This window comes from Notamacropus eugenii, chromosome 3 (assembly GCF_028372415.1).
Source record: "Notamacropus eugenii isolate mMacEug1 chromosome 3, mMacEug1.pri_v2, whole genome shotgun sequence".
Classification (NCBI taxonomy): Eukaryota; Metazoa; Chordata; class Mammalia; order Diprotodontia; family Macropodidae; genus Notamacropus; species Notamacropus eugenii.
In genome coordinates this window covers 312,769,688-312,793,247 of record NC_092874.1, presented here as the reverse complement: position 1 = coordinate 312,793,247, position 23,560 = coordinate 312,769,688, and the positions used below count along the sequence as shown (strand labels likewise).

At 38.8% G+C, this 23,560-nt stretch overlaps 1 protein-coding gene across 1 annotated transcript in view; it reads right to left on the bottom strand.

The window, feature by feature from the left end:
- SMU1 (SMU1 DNA replication regulator and spliceosomal factor) overlaps positions 1-2,644 on the bottom strand; it is a 29,587-nt gene extending 26,943 nt beyond the window's left edge. The window contains exons 1-2 of the mRNA XM_072596686.1: positions 2,465-2,644; positions 1,202-1,412 (exon numbers count right to left, since the gene is read on the bottom strand). Of these exons, the coding sequence (XP_072452787.1) occupies positions 1,202-1,412; positions 2,465-2,490 (237 nt within the window). The 5' untranslated portion in view covers positions 2,491-2,644. The remainder of the gene's footprint in view (positions 1-1,201; positions 1,413-2,464) is intronic.
- Positions 2,645-23,560: the final 20,916 nt, after the last annotated feature.

The window sequence follows — 23,560 nt, the reverse complement described above, 5'->3', positions numbered from 1 at the left end:
CTCCTTCATCATTTCTTACAACACAGTAATATTCCATCACTTTCACATACCCTAACTTGTTCAGTCATTCCCCAATTGATAAGCATCCCCTCAGTTTTCCTGTGCTTTCTAGTGTTTTAAAAAGGAATAGGTGTTGTATTTTTGTCAAAAGCCTTTCCTGTTTTTTTTTTTGTTAATATGATCAATTATACTTATAGTTTTCCTAATAATAAAACAGTCTTGCATTACTGGCAAGTGAAACTTGAAAGTCAGACTATAAGGGGTTGGGGAGAAAATGGGTAGGAAGTGGTGGAAGCAAATGCAACCTTATCTTTCAGTACTTTCAGAACTGAAAGGGAAGGGAGATGTGGATATCTGGATGGTGATTCTGAGGTACTGCAAGATTAGGGAAGATGGGACAGAATACATTTGTAGATGACAGAAAAAGCTAGGCAATATGGAGAAGCTGAAGATGTGAGACACAATAACTGCTGAAATAACAAAGATCAAGGACACAAATTTGGGTATTAACCTTTACAAAGAGAAGGATCACTTCTTACTCTTGAGACCTGAAAAAAAGAGGTGAGGATGAATGAAGACATAATGTTCTGAGGGATGGAGGAAAGAATGAGGGTGCTCATTTGGATGATCTCAATTGTTTTTTCCCCCAATCTTCTTAGTAAAGCATGGGAGGTTATTTTTTGAAAGATATTAGGGGAGAAGTTGGAAGCTTGAGAAAGTATTAATAGCTACTGAAAGAAAAGGATTGCTGTGCAATGTTTGAAAGCTCAGCAGAGGCTAAAGAATATGTATTTATTGTAGATTTAGTCTATACACTTTCAATATTTTCTGTAGCAACATCCATTAGCTCTGGAGTAAGCAAAGAGGAAACTTTTATGATTGGAGTGACCAGGGTTGAGATGAGAACAACGGGTTTAAGAAAGGTGGAAATCAGTGAACTGGTTAACACAGGGCTAACACTGCGCAGGAGAGAAATGAAGCCTGAATATGGGTGATAACAGAGAGAACTTGGAGGGACGGAAGGACCAGAGGTCACAATGAGGAGTTTAGGAGGAATGAGACAGTGGTAGAGGTAGAAGGACAGCATGCTGAACAGAGAAGGGAGAAAAATTCTAATCAAAGCTAAATGTGTTGTACACAGACAATTTCATTCTTGAGTTAAGAACAATTCTCCTTTGAATCTTTTGCTACTAAATTTTACCTGTTCATAGAGGTCAATCAGTGTTTTGTCTGGCAATTTCAGGGACTGTATAGCTTGCAAAACGGTATCCCAATGACCACTATTAATATCGGCCACAAAACTCTCTATGCTGTCCACAGTATTCAGGGACACTGTTGTCTCCTCCTGCAAAGTGGCTAAGGCTCGATGTAAACTATTTTCCTTCAAGTACTGCATGATGAGACGTATAACGCTAAAAAAAGAAGAAATATATACCATGAGTTTAACCGTAGGGTAACAGATTTAGAGCTGTAAAGGGCCATGGAAATGATAAAACCCAATCCCTTAATTTTACATAAGATAAAACTGAGGTTCTGAGAGGTTAAACCCCTTGCTCAGGGTAACACAGCTAGTAAGAAACTGAAATGGGAGTGGGACTCTGGTTTTCCAGATTCAAAGTCCACTACTTTTTACTCTTATATCCTGTTGCCTCTCATAAAAAACAGAACGAACACATAAGCCTCAGCTTAACAGATTCATGCTCTAGGGGAATTCGCTGTAGTTCCAGGACCCTGAGCTGGGGACACTTGTAGAGGTAGCATTTTCTCTCGAGGAAAGATCTGCGGAGAGCAACTCTTCCTCCTCATTTTGCACAGGAGGAAGAGAACACTCAGGAGCCTAACTCCTAATTATGATACCAGCTCCAGAGCCGGAATGCCTTTGCTTTGACTTATTTTTGGTTAAGAACACAAATCATCAATTCAATTTCGATGAGCGTCGTGGTATTTTACAATTACAGTTCTCTATCACTGTAAAAGTACAAGTTTAGGCTTGCTCCCTCTACTTTAGGGTACAAAGGTGCTTAATTAATATTAGTTAGCGCCTCACTATATCGAGAAATAGAAAGGAGGGAACTGGACCCTTAAACGCGGAAACCCTGGGGGCAGATCGAACGCACCCGGATTGTCTGGCTACCCACCGGCTGGACCCACGAAGCCTCGGTGCAGTGGCTCGGTGGCTATCCCTGCAGGGGGCTGGGGAGGGTCCCGGAATGAACTCGGGCTTTTTTTAGTCCCAACTCTAAGACGACCCGTGTGCGCTCTCAAGCGCCACGTCCGCCGCCTTCTGGCCTCAGTTTCCTCATATATGAGATAAACACACTGGCCTAGAGGGCATTCTGAGGGCCCTCCTCTCGGCGGGATGGAGGGGGCCTCCGCGGAGCGCAGGCCGCAGGATTCGTCCCCGGCCTCCCGCCATCTTCTCCCTTCTCGCGGGCCCGGCCTTTCCCCAGTCCCCGGCACTTACTCGGACGATTCAATTTCAATCGACATCTTGCCGGTGCCGCAAAACGGCCGCTAAGCCGAGAGATCGCAGGGGAAAAAAACCCCACCGGACACACCAAGAGGGAAAACTGGGCCCACTTCCGGTCTTCGCTTACGTCACTTCCGCCAGGCGTCCCTCCTTCGCCCCAGCTCCAGGGCGAATGGGGGAAGCCGGTGGAAGGGGGCGGGGAGGCCGCCTGTCACGTGGCCAAAATGCTGCCTTACGAGTGGGTGGAGCTGAGGCGGGAGGGCCCTGTAGCCTAGGTAGCTCCACAGCCCCAGGACCCTGAGCTGGGCCGTGTGCAGATGTAGCCTATTTCCTCTAGGAGAGGGCTTCCCAGAGCGAAGTCTTCTTCCCTTTTCACAGCAGGGGGCCGAGTCTCAGAACCCTGACTCCCAAGAGCTGGATCTTACAGAGGGGCTGTCAGGGTCGGGCAGGATTTGAACTCAGGTCTTAGGCTCCATCCATGGTGTAGTGGATGGGATCCCCTAGCTTAGCAGCTCTTGAGCTACCTGGGTTCCTTAATCAGTAAAAATGGAAATGACAATTAGCACCTACCTCTCCAGGGAGTAGAGAGGATGGAAACGAGATAAGTGCTTTTAACGTTCTATAAGAAGTGTTAGCATCAAAGATTCCAGCTGGCCAAGACCTCGCAGGTCATCAAGTCCAGCCCTCTCATTTGACTGATGCCCAGAGAAGGTAAATGACTTGCCCCCAGTCACACAGCTAGTAAGGTCTGATTCCAAAGTCATGTGCTCTCTACCCCCCTGCGGTGCACAGAGGGTGAGGACACTTAGTTCAGGGTCACCCAGCAGGTAAAATGGGACTTGAGTCCAGGCTTTCAAACTTTCAGTCCACTGCTTTTTCTTTAGCATTTTTCCTTTTCTTTTTAATGGATAGTTCAAACAAACAAACATAATTTAGGCTTATTTTTGAAAACAGGGAAAGTCCTGAAAACAGAAGTATCTTAAATTACCTTCTAAAATGAACTGCAATATGTATAAGGTATATCAAATTGCTTACCTTCTTGGGACAGAAGGAGAGAGGGAGAGAATTTGGAACTCAAAATTTAAAAAAAAATGAGTGTTAAAAATGTTTATTCACATAATTGGGGGAAAATTAAGAATTAAAAAAAATAATTCCCAATGACTCAGGCCATAAAAATCAAAATTTAAACCATTCATTTTAGATTATTTCTTTACCCTAATTTTTTTCATCTTTTGTTTTTTACATCACCTCCATTTTCAAATGTCCCCTCCTTATCCAGTAAGCCATTACTTGTAACAAAGGTTAAACTAAGAAATGAAAAAACACAAAGAGCAAAAATAAGTAAAACATCTACCAAATCTTGCAGTATGTGCATTGTTTCATGTCTATAATCTCCCATCTTCACAGGGAAAGAGGTGCATTTTAAAATCTCTTTTCCAGTGCCAAATTTGGTCATTATCAGTACACAGAATTCATTTTCCTTTTTCTTTTTCTTTCTTTTCATTTCCATTTCTGTCATTTTTTTTTTCCTCTGTTTGCCTTAATCCACTGGAGAAGAAAATGGCAAACCACTCCAGTATCTTTGTCAAGAAAACTCTTATGGACAGCCATAGGGGGGATCACCAAGCATCCAACACAACTGAATAGCAGATGCTGATTGTAGCAAATTAGATTACAGCTCACAAATCTAAAGTTTTCCTACAAAGGAGAGAAGTATTCACTGTACAAGATAAATTGACTATAGGAAAAGTAATTTATTCCTACTTATAAAAAGTAATGCTAAGAAGAAAAGAATCATAGCATAAGTAACAAAATGATTCTTATAATTACTGATAAACTGCTTGAACTGAGTCAGATAAGCATTTATGAAGTACTTGCTATGTATGAAGTACTCTACTAGGTGGTGGGGATGAAAAGAAAGGTGAAAGCATGATTTCTGCCCTTGAGGAACTCATATGACAACATGCAAACCACCACATATATGCAATATACATATACACCTACATATATAACACTATATATACATACAGATGTGTATCTATCTATCTATCTATCTATCTATCTATCTATCTATCTATCTGTCTGTCTGTCTGTCTGTCTGTCTGTCTGTCTATCTATCTATCTATCTATCTATCTATCTATCTATCTATCTATCTATCTATCTAGTATATGGGAGGCAACCTTGCAGGGAAGGAACCAGCACTAGAGGGAACTGGGAAAGGCTTCTTATTGAAGGGAGGATTTGAGCTGAAATGTGAAGGAAGTCAGAAGACAGAAAATGGAGGTGAGAGGGGAATACATTTCAGGGATGGGGAAGAGTAAGTGAAAATCCCCAGAACTGTAAGATGGAATGTCATGTGTAAGGAATAGTAAAGAGGTCAGTGTTGCTGGACTGTAGAGTATGTGATGAGGAGCAGAGTGTGAGAAGAGTAGAAAGGAAGGAAGGGGTCAGGTTGTGAAGGAGTTTAACATCCAACCAGGATTTTTATTTTATCTTGAAGGTTTTTACAATATGGAGCCACTAGATTGTTTAGGAGAGTGTCGTGGTTGGACCTTAACTTTAGAAAGATCAGTTTGGAATGGGGAGCCAACTGAGGTAGGTAGACCAATCAACTAGCTATTGTAATAGTCCAGGCATGAGGTTGTGTGAATGAGGGGAAGGGTTATATAAGAGTAGGGTGACTATAAGTGAGGAGTCAAGAGTTACACCCATGTTGTAAGCCTGAGTGTTTGGAAGTATGGTGGAACCCTCAACAGTAATAGAGAAGTTTGGACAGTTTGAGGGGAAAGATAATTAGCTCAGTTCTAGGCATACTGGGATAGTGGTGATACAGTGGGTAGAGTACTGGACCTGGAGTCAGGAAGACTGATGTTCCTCAGTTCCAATCTATGCCTCAGACAGTTACTAGCTGTATGACTCTGGGCAAGTCACTTAACCTTGTTTGCCTCAGTTTCCTCATCTGTAAAATGAGTTGAAGATAGAAATGGCAAACTACTCCACTATTTTTGCCAAGAAAAACCCAATAGGAACACGAAGTGTTGGACATGCCTGAAAATTGACTGAAGAAGACATATTTATCCAGTTTGAGATGTCCAAAAGAGATTTGGAGTTGTGAGACTGAAAGTCAGGAGAAAGTTTAGGACTGAATAAATCGAATTTGCATAGAGATGATAATTGAATCTATGGGAACTATGATACCACTAAGTGAGATAATATAGAAGGCAAAGAGAGACAAGGAGAGGCTCTTGCAGGACTCCCAAAGTGAGTGGACATGACTTGGATGAAGATCCAACAAAGGAGATTAAAGAGTGGTCAGATTGGTAGGAGAAGATATAGGAAGGAGCAATGTTATAAAAACTGAGAGAAATAGGAGTATCAAAGAGAAGTTATCAACAATGTCAAGAGCTATGGAGAAGTCAAGAAGGATGACAACTGAATAAAAACGATTAGACTTGGTGATTAAGAGATCACTGGTAACTTTTGGAAAGAGTGCTTAGAATTGAATCATGAGGTCAGAAGTCAGGCTTCAAAGACTTTAGAAGTCGTAAGAGGTGAGAATGAGTTTCCTCATCTGTAAAATGAGCTAGAGAAGGAAATGGCAAATCAGTCCAGTATCTTTGCCAAGAAAATCCCAAATGGGGTCATGAAGAGTCAGACATGACTGAAAAATGACTGAAAAGAGTAGGAGAAGTGGAGGCATTGGTTGTGGATAGTTTTATCAAAGAGTTTAGGCATTAAAAGGAAAAATTATATAGGGTGGTGGCATTGAGAATTTTTTTTTTAGGGATCAAGGAAAAATGGATGTTTGTAGGGAACAAGAAAGCAGTCACTAGTAGACAAAAAGAGATTAAAGATTGGTGGGAAATACAGACTATAGAGGAAACAATCTGTTGAAGAAGATGGGATGGAATGGGATCCTGTTTGCCTCAGAAAGGGCTGACTTTGTGTAAGGCACAAGTGTGGAAGAAGACACCCATAAGATATGACATGAGAAAGAGGAGGGGGAGGAGGAGCTCTTGGTGAATTATCTCACTTTTTCCAGTGAAATATGAGACAATATTCTCAGCTGAGAGAGAAGGGGAAATAGTGCCATAGGAAGCTTGAGGAGTCACAAAATGGTTTGGAATAGCCTCCTGTTGTGAGTGGGATGGTGAGTCAATTTGTGAGGTATAAAAGGATTGCCTTGCTTCAGTGAGGGCTCAGTTGAGATTATATAATTTATATTTGTACTGGACTCAGTCAGATTGACTTTGTATTTTCTCCAGCTCTATTCAGCAGAATGTAAATAGGAGCCAAAGTAATGAATGATGGGAATATTCCAAGGTTGGGGCACTGGACAAGGCATGATTGGCAATAGGTTAAATGGGTAAGGGATTCAAGCATAGAGAATAATGTAAAACTGAACTAGTTCACCAAGGGGTCAAGATAAAGAAAGGAGAGTGGTGAGGAAGAAGAACAGGGTCAGCGTTAGGGGTTGTATGGCAGATTTGGAGGATCCTGAGGAGAAGATGAAGTAGAGAACATGAGGGACATGACTCATGAGTGGCTTGATTTACTGACTTTTTGAAATTCCCAAGGTCAGAGACACCATTCCCTTCACTGAACACCATGAGAATCACCAAGATCCCTTGAAAGTGGATGGAGTAAAGAGATATGAGCTAAAGCTGGGAGACTTTTTGGAATCCTTCTTCAGTCAGTCAAAGAGATTCCTCATTTGCACATAACGGGTTAAGTGACTAGAACCAGCTACAGGATGTCTATGTATGTTCCACAGTCTGTCTCTCCAAGGCACATCTTCTACATGTCATCACAATTGTCCTGGAAGCATCTTAGTTCCTCCTCTCCCCATCACTCCCACCCCAAAACAAAATTTTTCTATGCTTGTTTTGGCTATGTTTTTGAAATAAATGTTCTTTTGTAAAAGCTAATTGTTGTTGAGAGATTACATGAAACTGAGGTACTAATCACTGGAATTTTAAGGGAGATATGACCTGCTTGGCTCCAGGAGAGAGGGTCAGGTTCTACTCAATGTATGGGACCTTAGTGTATTCAGGCTTTTAGGGAGACCAGTACTTGTGCAAACATGATCATGTATCAAATGGAAAAGATGTGCAATTACATGATTGAATAGAAAAGACCCAACTAGAGTCTTACTTTTGTAGACATGTAACCTCTTCTATGTAAGAATTATCTATTCATGCACAGTCCAAGGAAACCAAGCAGGGAAATTGTCCTGTAGGTTGCAGAATCAACTGAAGAAACTCACAGAAAGTTTGGAGAGAAGTAGATGTATGGACAGACCTGGACTACCTGAAAAGTTGGTAAGGGAGGGAAGATCATACTATCCATGTATACTATCAGCAGAAAAACAAAGGCAGAACTACTTTCTATTTTTACTGAGGTAAAGATGACCCTATACATCACATGTACTTGTGAAAAGATTAAAGCTCTGGTGGTTCAGAAGCCAAGGGCTACAGGACAAATTTGGGAAAAGGAAATGAGGATGAACATGATTTCTCAGTAATTCCTAATGTTGTTTTTCCCCAATTGAACCCCAGGGATCTAGTAGCGTCCTCTCTGGTGACATCTCTGGTGACTGTCCTCATTTGTTTCCTTGATGCTATATCTCTATTTCAATCAGTGTGTATGTTTATCTGTGTGAATGAGTGTGTGTGTGTGTGTGTGTGTGTGTGTGTGTGTGTGTGTCTATGCTGGAACCTCCTTTCTCAACTTCAGATAAGAATGAGGTTCATCTGATGCACATTCCCCACAGTCCTTCATCTATGTTGTATACTCTTCTTCTCATGCACCCCTCAGGAGAAATGGCAAATTCCTCTCTATTCTTCCTCTTTTCTACATTAGTGAATTCTTTTTACCATTTTTTCCCTTTCTTAAAATTCTCAGAAGAGAACCAAGCCAAATCCAAGTCTTGTTTTTCTTCTTTAACTCCCTTTTGAAGACATTTAAGGATCTGACAGTACATTTTTCCCCCACTTTCTGCCTATCAAAATGTTAAGCACTATAATATTACATAGCTCCTTCCAAATACTCAAATAAATTCCATTTTATGACTTTTTTTCATTCTTGTGTTTGTATTTCAAAGTTATTATTCACCTTTTTTCCCACCAGAAATGCTTTTAAATCCTCTATTCTATTAAGAATCCACCCCAATTTTTACCCTGTAGAAAGGGTACCTGTATGTAGCTTTTTAGGATAATTTATTAATATTAGGGTAAATTATTCTTGATTGTAAATTGATATCTTTTATTTTTTGGAATATTGTGTTCCAAGTTTTCCTTTCATTTATGTAGAAGCCGGGTCTTATGTAATCCTGACTTTAGTTCCTTGGTACTTGACTCACTTGAAATTTTTTAAAAATTTATTTTATTTTTAATTTATGGAATAAAACAAGCACTTCTGTAACATAGTACAATAACAAAGGTGATTGCAGGTGAAACTGAAAATCTATTACGTACAGCTTATCATTCCTTTTAAATATAAATTCCTTTAAAATATATAAATATATGTTATTCCTAATATATAGTGTAAATTTCTTCTTCGTTCTTTCCTCTCCCTCCTTTGCCCTAGAGATGGCTACCATTTGACACAAATATGTATATAATTTGTATAGAATGATTTTATATGCATACATATTCATATTTATATATACATACATATTTGCAACTAATGGCAGCCATCTCTAGCTTATCATTTCTTATAGCACAGTATTATTACATCATAATCATATACCACAACTTGTTTGGCTGTTCCCCAATTGATGGGCACCCCTGAAATGTTCAGTTCTTTGTCAAAAGAGAGCACTACTATAATATATTAGAACATATAGGTTCCTTTTCTTTTCCCCCAGTCATCTTTGGAAATAGACCTAGTAGTGGTATTGCTGGATCAAAGAGTATAGGCAGTTTAGTAACTCGTAGGGTATAATTCCACATTGCTCTTCACAGTGGTTGGATCAGTTTACAATTCTACCAACAGTGAATTAGTGTACCAGTTTTTCCACATCTTCTCCAAAATTTGCCTCTTTCCCCTTCAATCATTTTAGCCAATTAAATAGGTATAAAATGATATTTCAAGGTTTTTTTAATCTGTATTCATTTAATCAATAATGATTTAGAATATTTTTATGTGACTATAAATTGTTTTGATTTCTTTATCTAAGACTGCATATTCATACCCTTTGACCATTTATCAGTTGGAGAATGACTCATATTCTTATAGATTTTACAAAGTTATTTATATACTTGTGAGAGACTGTGTATAAAATTTCCCCCCAATTTTCTGCTTTCCTTCTGAACTTAGCTATATTTGTGGGGGTTTTTTGGTATGAAAGCTTTTAAATTTAATGTAATTGAAATTATACATTCTACACTTCACTCTGCTCTCTACCTCTTGTTTATTCATAAATTATTCTACTATTCATAAGTCTGATAAATAATATATTCCATGTTCATCAAATTTTCTTATAATATCTCTTTCTATCTAGGTCACATAAACATTTTGACGTTATCTTGGTAAATGATGTAAAATGTTGCTCTATGCCCAATTTCTGCAACACTGCTTGCCAGTTTTCTCAACAATTTTTTGAACCAAATGATGATTTCTTATCTTCAAATCTTAAGTCTTTACATTACCCAAATACAAGGTTACCACATTTATTTGCTGCTGTAAATTGTATGTCTACTCTGTTCCATTGATCTACCTTTCTATTTCTTAGCTGGTACCAGATAGTTTTTGACAATTACTACCTTATAATGTAGTTTAAGATCTGGTACTGCTAAACTTTTCTTCACATTTCTTTTTCCATTAATTCCTTTGATATTTCTTGACTTTTTGTTCTTTTAAATAAATTTTGTTATTTTTTCTAATTCAGTAAAATATATATTTTTTGTAAATTAATTGGATGATATTAAATATATAAATTAGTTTAGGTAAGATTGCCATTTTTATTATATTAGCTCTGCCTACCCTTGAACAATTAATATTTCTCCAATTATTTAAATCCGATTTTATGTGTATAAAAAGACCTACTTCTTTCTGGATGCCTGCAGTATTTTTTTCTTTGACATGGGAGCTCTAGACTTTGACTATGACATTCCTGAGATTTGTTTTTTTGGGATTTTTTTTAGGAGTTGTTTGGCAGATTTTTATTTTGTCCTCTGGTTCTAATTCATCTAAGTGGTTTTACTTATGATTTCTTGAAGTATAGTGTCCAGCCCCACGACCCCCTTTAAAAAAATCATGGTTTTCAGGGAGTTTAATGATTTTAAATTTTTTTTTAAATTTATTTATTTAACTTTTAACATTCATTATCACAAAATTTTGGGTTCCAAATTTTCTCCCCATTTCTCCCCTCCCCCACCCCCAAACACCAAGCATTCTAATTGTCCCTATCACCAATCTGCCCTCTCTTCTATCATCCCTCCCTTCCCTTGTCCCCATCTTCTCTTTTGTCCTGTAGGGCCAGATAACTTTCTATACCCCTTTACCTGTATTTCTTATTTCCTAGTAGCAAGAACAATACTCGACAGTTATTCCTAAAACTTTGAGTTCCAACTTCTCTTCATCCCTCCCTCCCCACCCATTCCCTTTGGGAAGGCAAACAATTCAATATAGGTCATATTTGTGTAGTTTTGCAAATGACTTCCATAATAGTCATGTTGTGTAAGACTAACTATATTTCCCTCCATCCTATCCTGCCTCCCATTGCTTCTATTCTCTCTTTGGATCCTGTCCCTCCCCAAGAGTGTTGACTTCAAATTGCTCCCTCTTCCCATTAGCCTCCCTTCCATCATCCCCCCCCCCACTTATCCCCTTCTCCCCCACTTTCCTGTATTGTAAGATAGGTTTTCATACCAAAATGAGTGTGCATTTTATTCCTTCCTTTAGTGGAATGTGATGAGAGGAAACTTCATGTTTTTCTCTCACGTCCCCTCTTTTTCCCTCCACTAAAAAGTTTTTGCTTGCTTCTTTTATGGGAGCTAATTTGCCCCATTCTGTTTCTCCCTTTCTCCTCCCAATATGTTTCTCTCTCACTGCTTAATTTCATTTTTTTAAAGATATAATCCCATCCTATTCAATTCACTCTGTGCTCTCTCTCTCTCTCTCTCTCTCTCTCTCTCTCTCTCTCTCTCTCTCTCTGTGTGTGTGTGTGTGTGTGTGTGTGTGTGTAATTCCACCCACTACCCAGATACTGAAAAGTTTCAAGAGTTACAAATATTGTCTTTCCATGTAGGGATGTAAACAGTTCCACTTTAGTAAGCCCCTTATGACTTCTCTTTGCTGTTTGCCTTTTCATGCTTCTCTTCATTCTTGTGTTTGAAAGTCAAATTTTCTTTTCAGCTCTGGTCTTTTCATCAAGAATGCTTGGAAGTCCTCTATTTCATTGAAAGACCATTTTTTTCCCCTGAAGTATTATACTCAGTTTTGCTGGGTAGGTGATTCTTGGTTTTAGTCCTAGTTCCTTTGACTTCTGGAATATCATATTCCAAGCCCTTTGATCCCTTAATGTAGAAGCTGCTAAATCTTGTGTTATCCTGATTGTGTTCCCACAGTACTTGAATTGTTTCTTTCTAGCTGCTTGCAATATTTTCTCCATGACCAGGGAACTCTGGAATTTGGTCACAATGTTCCTAGGAGTTTCTCTTTTTGGATCTCTTTCAGGAGGTGATCAGTGGAGTCCTTGAATACTTATTTTGCCCTCTGGTTCTAGAATCTCAGGGCAGTTTTCCTTGATAATTTCATGAAAGATGATGTCTAGGCTCTTTTTTTTTTGATCATGGCTTTCAGGTAGTCCCATAATTTTTAAATTGTCTCTCCTGGATCTATTTTCCAGGTCAGTTGTTTTTCCAATGAGATATTTCACATTATCTTCCTTTTTGTCATTCTTTTGGTTTTGTTTTGTGATTTCTTGGTTTCTCATAAAGTCATTAGCCTCCATCTGTTCCATTCTAATTTTGAAAGAACCATTTTCTTCAGTGAGCTTTTGAACCTCCTTTTCCATTTGGCTAATTCTGCTTTTTAAAGCATTCTTCTCCTCATTGGCTTTTGGAACCTCTTTTGCCAATTGAGTTAGCCTATTTTTCAAGGTGTTATTTTCTTCAGCATTTTTTTGGGTCTCCTTTAGCAAGGTGTTGACCTGCTTTTCATGCTTTTCTTGCATCTCTCTCATTTCTCTTCCCAGTTTTTCCTCCACCTCTCTAACTTGATTTTCAAAATCCTTCTTGAGCTCTTCCATGGCCTGAGCCCACTGAATATTTATTTTGGATGTTTGGGATACAGAAGCCTTGATTTCTATGTCTTTCTCTGATGGTAAGCATTGTTCTTCCTTATCTGAAAGGAAGGGAGGAGATATCTGCTCACCAAGAAAGTAACCTTCTATGGTCTTATTTTTTTTTCCTTTTCTGGGCATTTTCCCAGCCAGTGACTTGACTTCTGAGTGTCCTCTCCACCCCCACCTGGCCTCCAGTTCTGCCCAGCTAATGCTTGGGGTCTGAGATTCAAATGCTGCTTCCCAGTCTCAGGGGTTTGGGCGGGGGCAGGACTGCTATTCAGTGTGAGATTAAGTTCAGGTTCTCAAGTGGGGGCAGGGCCGCCACATGGGGCTCAGTTCCCTCAGGGGGTTTATGTGGAGACCTTCAACAATGGTTCTGAGCTCCTGCCTGCTTTGGGAGCCCTTGTCCGCTGCTGCCTCTGCTGCTGCCTCCCGAGGGGGCCTGAGTTATGGGGGCACCCTGCTTCCCTCTTGGCAAGCCAAAAAGACTCTCTTACTGACCTTTGGTGCCTGTGGGTGGAGGGACCTCCGTGGCTGCTGGAGATTCTGTCCCTGAAGCCTGCTCGGATCTGCTCCTCTTGGTACCATGCGGCCAAGGCAGGGCTGGGCACTGCTTCGGGTCTGATGTGTGATGGACCTTTTGGGTCAGTTTTTCAGGTCTCTCTGGAACTGAAATCTCCTCCACTCCATTGTTCTGTGGCTTCTGCTGCTCCAGAATTTGTTGGGAGTTCTTTACAGGTATATGGGCTGTGGGTTTGGAGCTAGCATATGTGTATCTTTCTACTCTGCCATCTTGGCTCCTCCAAATTTTCTTTTTTCTTGAACTTTTCCCCCATGTCAGCTGTTTTTGATATACATATCTCATTTTCTTCTATTTTTACATTCTTTTGATTTTTCCCTGCCTCATGAAGTCATTGATTTCTATTTTGTCTCTTTTAGTTTTGGGAACCCATTACTTGGGTAAGTTTTATAATTTTCTCTCCTGTGCTACTTTTTCTCTGTCATTAATTTTTTCATCTTTTAAATTCATCTTTTATCTCTTGTATTTCTTTTAGGTATTAATATAATCCTTGTGGAAAAGCTATTTCCTGTCTTTCTCCCCTTTTCCTCTTTTCCTATGTGGTTGTTATAGTCTCTCCTTGTAGGCTTTTTTTTTTTGTTTTGAGTGGTGATCTCTAGATCTACAATAATTTTGTATATTGGTCAATATCCTTGGAGCAACTAGGTAACACAGTGGATAGAGTGTTGCTCCTGGAGTCAGTAAGACCTGAGTTCAAATCCAACCTCTGACATTTATTAGCTTTGTGACCCTGGATAAGTCATTTAACCCTATTTGCCTCAGTTTCTTCATTTGTAAAATGAGCTGGAGAAGAAAATGGTAAACCACTCCAGTATCTTTGCCAAGAAAACTCCAGATGGGGTAATGAAGAGTCAGACATGACTGAAAAATGATTGAACACCAACAAGGATATCTTCCTTGGTTTGCTCATCTTTTCAGTTTAGTTTAGCTCCACAAAACAGGAGTTTTGTGCCAGGTTCAGGCTCCAACCCCTCCTGGGTGTTTCTGGGTGGGGTGAGTATAAGGATTCCAGTTCCTATGAGTTTACCTCTGCCTTCTAGAGTTAAGTCGCTCTGGAACTAGGAGGTTCAGAATGCTAGATCTTCAGAGGCTTGTATGATGTCTGAGGAAAGACTACCAGGGAGTGCTTGGAGCCCATGCATGCCTGGGTTTTCCTGGTCTGATTGCTGCTGTTTCCTGGGGCTTGCAGGGGCCAGTTTCTGACTTCTGCTTGGTTTTTTTATGAGAGTCTTCCATTCTGTTGCCTCTTCAGACTTTGTAAGCTCTGGGCTCATTTCTGGTTGTGCTTGTTTTGAGGTACTTGTTTACCTGTATTGGCATTGACTTTAGTAATGATTTCTGGCTGACTTTTTGTACAGTCTTGGGATAGAAAGTTAATAGTCCACAAACGTTTATTAAGTACCTGCTATGTGCCAGGCAATATGCTAAATACTAATATAAAAAGAAAGAATCCCTTTCTTCAAGGAGCTGTTTTAGAAGGTAAAGTTCCTGTTATCTCCTAAAACAAAATCAACTAATATGACTCTCTTTTAGATTATGCAGTTCAAATTTTCCATGATTCTATAAAAAGTGGCAGGTTTCAATGTTACCAGAAACTAGATACTTGGCTTCCCATGATATACATTGATGACTGCCTTAGAGCTACACTGGAAATCATAGAAGCTTCTGCAGATTCTCTCCCCATGAGCACTTTTAACATTGGTGCCATGAGTTTTCTCCCTGAAGAGCTGGCACGGGAAGTTGTCAAGCATGTACCTGAGCTCCAGGTCACATATAATGTAGATAGAGTTTGCCAGGCCATAGGTGAGTACACTGCTACAACTCCCTAAAATAATTAAAACTAAGCTTCTGTTTTCAGCATTTGTCTGCCCATTTCTCACATGGAGCTCCAATGGCTTTAGGTGGTACAGATAAGTTTAAGTTAGTGGAGAGCTGTAGAAATCAGTGGCTCCTCCTCCCAGATGGAGGGGATATCTGTTCTATCCCTTCTCCTTTAAATGGAGGAGCTTGTGGCTTATGAATGAATGAACTTTCTGCCGTTGTTCTTTGGATTTCTAGGACATTGTTCCATCTGGTGATCTTTTGTTTAACTGATTTTGTTGTTGAGCCATTTTAGTCATCTCCAACTTTTCATGATCCTATTTGGGGTTTTCTTGGCGGAGGTACTAGAGAGGTTTGACATGCCTTCTCCAGCTTGTTTTATAGATGAGGAAACTGAGGCAAACAAGTCTAAGTGACTTGTCCAGGATCACACAGCTAGTCTGAGGCCAGATTTGAACTCAGGAAGATGAATCTTCCTGACTCCAGGCCTGGCACTCTATCCACTGTGCTACCTACCTGCCCCTTTGTTTAACTGGACCAGTGTTATATCCTTGCTGAACATCAGTCCTCGTGATATGGCTAGGTAAACCTGCTTTATTTAACTGTCCATTAAGTTTCTTCCTTTGTTTCTATCTCCAACTTAAACTACCAGATCAGACTTATTCAGACTTGGTCTATAATAAAGGCTGGTCTCAACGTTGAAAATGATTACTATTCTCAATATTGCCATTGTCTTCACCCAACATGTTGGCAGCTAGGGGAGCTTGGTGGACAGAGAAACAGATGTGGAGTTAGGAAGACTCATCTTCTGATCAGTACTGGCCACAGACACTTATCATCCTGGGCAAGCCACTTAACCCTGTTTGTCTCAGTTTCCTCATCTGTAAAATGGGCTGGAGAAGGAGATGGCAAACCACTCTTTGCCAAGAAAACCCAAATGGGATTTTGAACAGTCAGACAAAACTGAACAACAACTAAATGTATTTCGTTGAGGTAGAGATGAGGAAGGAATGCATTTCAGGTACAGTTTGTACAGTCATGGAGATGGGAGTTGGAATAGAATGTTTAGAGAAAAACAGAATTACAGAATTTGGAGAAATAGTAAATCAGTTATTTTTCAAAGAAGGAATTGCAGATACACAAAGCTTTATTATCTTTATCACTGGACTCAGAGAATCAATCTTCCTAGTTCTATATTCTATGTTCATTTGGATTGAATTGGAACAAGTAGATATCCCAGAAAATTTTTGTCCTTCAGGGCAAGTACCAGAAGATACTATCTCAACCACTACTTTAAAAATAATTAATGACAATTTACCAAAAGGCCACAAGATGGAGATATAACTTCAGTAAGATCTCATGGTTTTCCACGTCTGGTTCTCTGGAACTCTATGAAAGAAACTTCACTGATCTTAGTTGAAAATGATCTCACATATCACTTTGTAGCTCTCTTACATTCTTATTATGATCTATTTTCACTGTAGTTTTTAAATTTATTGTACAGTACTACAATTTGCATTCGTGGTATTCCTCCTGTTTGACTATAAGGTCCAGGAGAGCCAGAGTCACAAGAGAATAGACATACAACTGGGAGAGACATCAAAGCTCATCCAGTTCCTTTATTTTACACATGAGGAAACTGAGACCCAGGCAGATTAAGCTGTAACTTATTTTTTGGTGTTACCTACTGGGGACAATGACTCAGGACACCTAGGGAAGAAATCTACTACCTTAAAAGAAAAGAGAGTTTAATACCCAGCATCTTCCATATTCTGGAGATCTGCCCTTGATCTTGACTTAACAGAAAGATTGTGGGAAGGATGAGTACTTCATGACGTCATTGTGGATAGATGTAGAAAAAGCCGTGCTGGATTGGAGAGGAGAATCAGAGCAAACTGCCTTTTATCATTGTTTATTGAGGACTGGGATTTAGGAGCTGTGGTAGACTCACCGAGACTGGTGTTAACAAAGGATAGTACAAGCACAAGCAGAAAGAAGTGGTAGACTGGATGAGGGACCTCAGCCCACATAACAGCTATTTTCTGCTCCTCTGTCAAGCTAGGTAAAAGATTCTCCCATGGCCAAGCAATAACACTTTAAGTACTTATTTTGTTCCTTACTTAATATGAAGGCTAGACAGATGTGTATATCAGAGAGAAAAGGTTTCAGTTTCTTGAATTGCTTTCCCTTCCTCCTCCATTATCCATGTTATCTAAAATGCATATGCTTAAAAACTCGTTTCGGCTTAGTTCTTTTGTGTACTTTTTGAAAAGAAATAGAAAGTATTTCCCCTCCGAAGACAAGTGACACATTTTGCTCTGTGAGCTGGGGTTGAAGTCATAGCTTAGACAAAGACATGGCGCTGAATGGAGGCAATGAGATGGCTGATGTCATCTTCCACAAGTCTTGAAGAAATATCAGAGATTAAATGGAGAAAGGTAAGACCCTAGATGTAAGTTCTCCTTCTTTTACAGAAATCATAAGCAAGAAAGCTGTGTGCTTTTTTTTTTTTTTTGCTGTGAGCAAAAGTTAATGCTATGTTAGTGAAAGAAGTTGGAATGGCAAGTTGTTCTCTACATTTTGAAAGCTAGCCCCTAGGGAAGGGACATGAGCAAGGACCTCTTATGTTAGGCATGATAGCCTGGCAGGTGTTCATAACCTGGCATCAGTGAACTTATTTTTAAAATATTTTTTGGTAACTATATTTCACTGTAAGTGGTTTATTTTGTAATCCTATGTATTTAATTTTATACATTAAAGTAACTGGGGCAGCTAGGTGGCACAGTGCATAAAATTCTCTGGCTGAAGTCAATAAGACTCATCTTCTTGAATTCAAATCTAATCTCAGATACTTATTAGCTGTGTGACCTGGGCAAATCCCTTAACCCTATTTGCCTCAATTTCCTCATCTGTAAAATGAGCTGGAGAAGTAAATGTCAAACTACTCCAGTGTTCTTTGCCAAGAAAACTCCAAATGGGGTCATGAAGAGTCAGACATGACTGAAACAACTGAACAAAAACAATAACAATTAAAGAAATTATTTTGAGAAGGGGTCCATAGGTTTGACCAGCCTGTCAAAGTGTTCCATGACACAAAATATTAAGAAATTCTGGCTTAGGAGAACTTTAACTAGTTACTAGTGTGATGATCCCTAGCAACATGGTGAACTACCAGTGTCTGAACTTGCTCACCAACCTGTGGTGGTTAGAAAGTGATTTACCCAAAGTCACTTAGGTAATAAGCTGAGGAGGAGATTTACATCCTTTTACTGTACCATGTTGTTCTTATTTCCTAGTTTTCCTTTGATCTCTTCTAGTGCTAAGTATAATCATTTCAACATAACAGATCATTAATAAATAGTTGTTGAATGGTTGAATGAATGAGTTAGGAGAAAAGACAGTAGTGCCGTGTAACTAATGACAAATTATAGTTCCTCTCTGAGGCTAGAAGTAGAGAGTCCAGGCGTCATGCTTCTTTCTTCTTTTATACATTGTTTATTTTTAGTTTTCAACATTCATTTCTATAAGTGTTAAATTTTCTCCACCTCTCTCCTCTTCCCTTTCCCCAAGATGGTGTGAAATTTGATATAGGCTCTACATATACATTCTTTTTTTAAAAAATTAATTAATTAATTATTTTTTTTAATGTTCTACAATCACTACCATAAAATTAAGTTTTTAACCCTCCCACATCTACCCCCCACTACCCCCCTCCCTCCCCAAGATGGCATACAATTCTGTATAGGTTCTACATATACTTTCCTATTGAATACATTTTCACTATAGTCATGCTATGTAGACAAACTAAAATAAATGGAAGAAATCATATACCAAATCAAAACATAATACACAGACACACCCATACACAACCATGATCTGCTACATTCTGTGAATGAATTCCATAGTTCTTTCTCTGAGTGTGGAAGGCATTTTGCCTTAGAAAACCATTGGGATTTTTTTTTATAAGTTCTTGCGTTATTATGAAGCTCCAAATCTACCAGAAAAAACTCTCACACTGTGATCGTTGCTGTGCACAAAGTTCTTCTGGTTCTGCTCCTTTCACTCAGCATGAGATCATATAAGTTCTTCTCCTTCCAGGCCTCCCTGAAGTCTTCTTGTTCATCATTTCTTATGGTGCAATAGTACTCCCTTACATTCATATACCATAATTTATTCGGTCATTCCCCAATTGATGGGCATCCCCTTGGCTTCCAGTTTTTGGCAACTACAAAGAGTGCTGCTATAAATATTTTTGTACATGTGGGACCCTTTCCCTTTTTTATGATCTCTTGGGAATATAGTCCTAGTAGTGATATTGCTGGGTCAAAAGGTATGCACATTTTTGTAGCCCTTTGGGCATAGTTCCAAACCGCTCTCCAGAATGGTTGGATGAGCTCACAGCTCCACCAACAATGAATTAGTGTTCCAACTCTCCCACATCCTCTCCAGCATTTATCATTTTCTTGTTCTGTCATGTTTGCCAATCTTATTAGGTGTGATGTGGTACCTCAGAGTTGTTTTGATTTGCATCTCTCTAATCAATAGTGATTTAGAGTATTTTTTCATAATTATAGATATCTTTAATTTCTTCCTCTGAAAATTGCTTGTTCATATCCTTTGACCATTTATCAATTGGGGAATGACTTGTATAGTTATACATTTGAGTCAGTTCTCTATATATTCTAGAAATGAGGCCTTTATCCCCGAGCTTAGCCGTAAAAATTCTTTCCCAATTTACTACATCCCTCCGAATTTGGGTTACATTGGGCATATACATTCTTATTAAGCATATTTTCACATTAGTCATGTTGTATAGAAGAATTAGAATGAATGGGAAGAACCATGAGAAAGAAAAAACAAAAAAGAGAACAAATAGTCTGCTTCAATCTGCATTCAGACTCCATAGTTCTTTCTCTGGATGTGTATGACATTTTCCATCTTGAGTCTTCTGGAGTTGTTTTAGGTCCTTGTATTGCTGAGAAGAGGTCAAAGACAGTCAAGGCACAATGTAGCTGTTGCTGTGTACAAGAGGCATCATGTTTCTCTAGCTGTCTCTCCTTTTCATTTCTGTCCCACTGTACACCCTCCCCACCTCTACCATTTTGCTCTGCTTTAAGCTTCCCCCACCTCATAATATGGAATTGAAGCATATTTTCATTATTCATTATATCTACTGACTAAATAGTTTTATGATCTCCATTTTTTTTTTGTTTTAAAAATGCGCAATACAGGACACTAATGCACTGTTGGTGGAATTGTGAACTTATTCAACCATTCTGGAGAGCAATTTGGAACTATACCCTAGGACTATAAAACTGCATATCCTTTAACTCAGAAATACCACCACTAGGTCTATGTCCCAAAGCAATTAAAAAAAAAAAAAGAAAAGGACTCACATGCTCAAAAAAATTTATAACAGCTCTTTTTGTGGTGGCAAAGAACTGGAAATTGAGGGAATGGCCATCAATTGGGGAAGTCACTGAACAAGTTGTGGTAGATGATTATGATGGAATACTATTGTGCTATAAGAAATGATGAGCAGGATTCTTTCAGAAAAATCTGAAAAGACTTACATGAACTGATCAAAGTGAAGTGAACAGAACCAGGACAGTGACAGCAATATTGTATGATGGTCCATGGTGAATAACTTAGTTATTCTCAGCAATACAAAGGTCTCAGATAATTCTGAAAGATTTATAATGAAAAATGCTATCTACTTCCAGAGAAAGAATTGATGGAGTCTGAATGCAGATTGAAGTATTACTTTTTTAAAAATTTTATTTTTCTGGGGTTTTTTTTTGTCTTCTTCCACAACATGACTCATATGGAAATATGTTTTGCAAATGTATAACCTATATAAAATTGTTTCCACTTTTGGGGAGGGGGAGAGGAGGAAAGGAGAGAATTTGAAATTCAAAATTAAAAAAAGAATGTTAAGAATTGTTTTTACATGTAGTTGGAAAAATAAAATGTTTTTTAAAAGCATACAATGTATTGCTTTTAATTATTCTCTCAATTTTACTTATAACAACTTCAGTTGAGATTTTCTATGAATGACTCACTCTCAATAAAAAAAGGTCATATAGTTCAGAACTGCTAGAACTGTAAGAAGTATGACCTTGATTTTTATGGATTTTAAAATCTAGTAAGTTTGCTATAAACAAAGTCATACGCTTGACATAGAAATCACACTTGGACTTTGACTACTGTATTTCCCCTGACACCAAGAGACTTAGTATACTTTGGGAACCTTTCACTTATCTGGCTTATTGTCCCTCAGGGGGAACCTTGAGATTTCAAGGTCTTCAAGTATCTGTTACTTCCTCCAGTATAGCCACGAGTCCTTCTTATAAGCTTTTGGGATCACAAGGCTTGAAAATCCAGACTAGTTTTACCTACACAGTGGAGGATGTAGAAAAATTTTATACAGAGAACCTTATAGAATAGTCAAAAGTTTCCCATCCCATGACTGGGTCACATCCTCCCCTAAGGATACACAGAATGACCCTGGGAGAAACTCCCAAGGGAAACGTCAGGGTTTGTTCCTACACTTCAGTGCTCTGTGTCTTATCCCTCTTTCCTAAGCCTCTCTATTCTTGTCATTGCTCTTCTTCTTTCATTATTCTTTGTTACTGGCAGGGATCACGAGTCCTTCACACCCCTCCCACTGCTCTCTTTGTCACTTTTGTGATCCTTGCATCTGCCTCTCTGATCCCTTTCCTTTTGATCAATGAAGCCTCAGTTGACCTTTTAAAAGCTCTTTCTTGTCTGGCCTATTTAAACCTTCTGTTGTTTTATACTTGGTTTCTGTAATTCCATCCTTTGTAAAAAGGATCTTTCTTCAGATTGCTACGTGATTGCACTTTTCTTGATATGCTCAAATGAATACCTGTTTTTCATTTCAAGTTGGTTTACAGTGAATCAATAGTTATTTGCCTCCTCTCCTACCTTGCCCACCTCTCCCCAGGGTCTATCTATATGATATAATTCTTTCTCAAAATTCTCCCATTGGTTTCTCAGAAAGGCACATTAATTCTTGCTAGCTCCCATCTTTCTTTGGGGCAGCTAATTTGGGCTATGCAAATTATCCCTGGCTGCCTCTTTGAAGATCTCTTAAGGAGAAGGGAGAAAGGAGGAGATGGTAGAGCTTATCAGTCATGCCCTTAATAGGCCCTGTGACTCAAAGGGAAATGGGCAAACCTTCTGCTACAAACACAAGGATAGAGACACAATCATCAGTTATCTTTAAATTAAGTGTAACTCATGATTAATGGACTAATTATATTTATAAATCTGTAACCCTTTGCGGATAAAATCTACAAAATGTAAACTACCAATAAATTGTTGAGCTTTAGGTGAAATGATTTTTAAGGAAAAATTAACAGGATGTCTATATAAGATTTTGGATTCTTTATTCAGCTAGTATACCAATGATAAAATGTTTTGATTCACAACTGGATTTTACCATGTGGAAGAAAACAAGTTATACTCTGTGTTTTAGCCAAAAATCATCAGAGAAAATTTATTAATAGGCAAGCATTTCTGCTTGGAGAGTAGTCCAGACAGGTAGTGTTTTCTCTGCTAATCAGAATTTCCTCTCTTCCTCTAAGCAACTTCCAACTTATATTTCATGGTAATCATGAAACAGGAAAGAATTCCCCAGCAAAGTAAAACAAGATACATGGTTTAAGTTTAGGGTTTTTAATTTGTCAAACAAAACCATAGTAACACTGGACAGCTTGGCGGAAATATCTTCCTGAAACCAACTGCTTTCTCTTTAAATATTCCTTCTAAGGATTTTTCTTTTAATCTTATAGAAAGTGAACAAAGAACAACCTTTCCTAATTGGGTTAAATGAGAAGAATTCACAAATAAGACAAACTCTTCTAATGATCTTAGTTTCATGAATTAATGTTCTTCCCTAAAAGTGATTACAGTTTCTATTTATGGAAGACTGACTAGATTTGGTTCTAGAGAGAACAAGATGAATACACTATCATGTAGAAATGGAATGAATAATGAGTTTACTAATCACCTTGATTTGCTTGAGCTCCCTTATTATCCAGGAGAGGCTGAAATAACCTGGGGATCAAAATCAGCCAATCAGGAGGTGGAATAAGTGCTGCTTGAGTTTAACGTACCAGTCATCCTTTGCTGTGTCCACTGGGTGAACCAGAACACCTCTGCTGTACCAGAAACTACAAGGCTGGTTCAAACTGGTCCATCCACACCAGCCCCAAATGTACAGAGTTCGCACAAGCATCCTGGTTCCAGGTACTCTGTACTCCTCCTATGCTCCTGCCTCCCGTTATTGTAAAACCATTTAAAACCATTCTCTAAATCCTCAGTCTTTGGACCAAGTCACTGTTCCCCACACGAGGGCATATGCTGTATTTG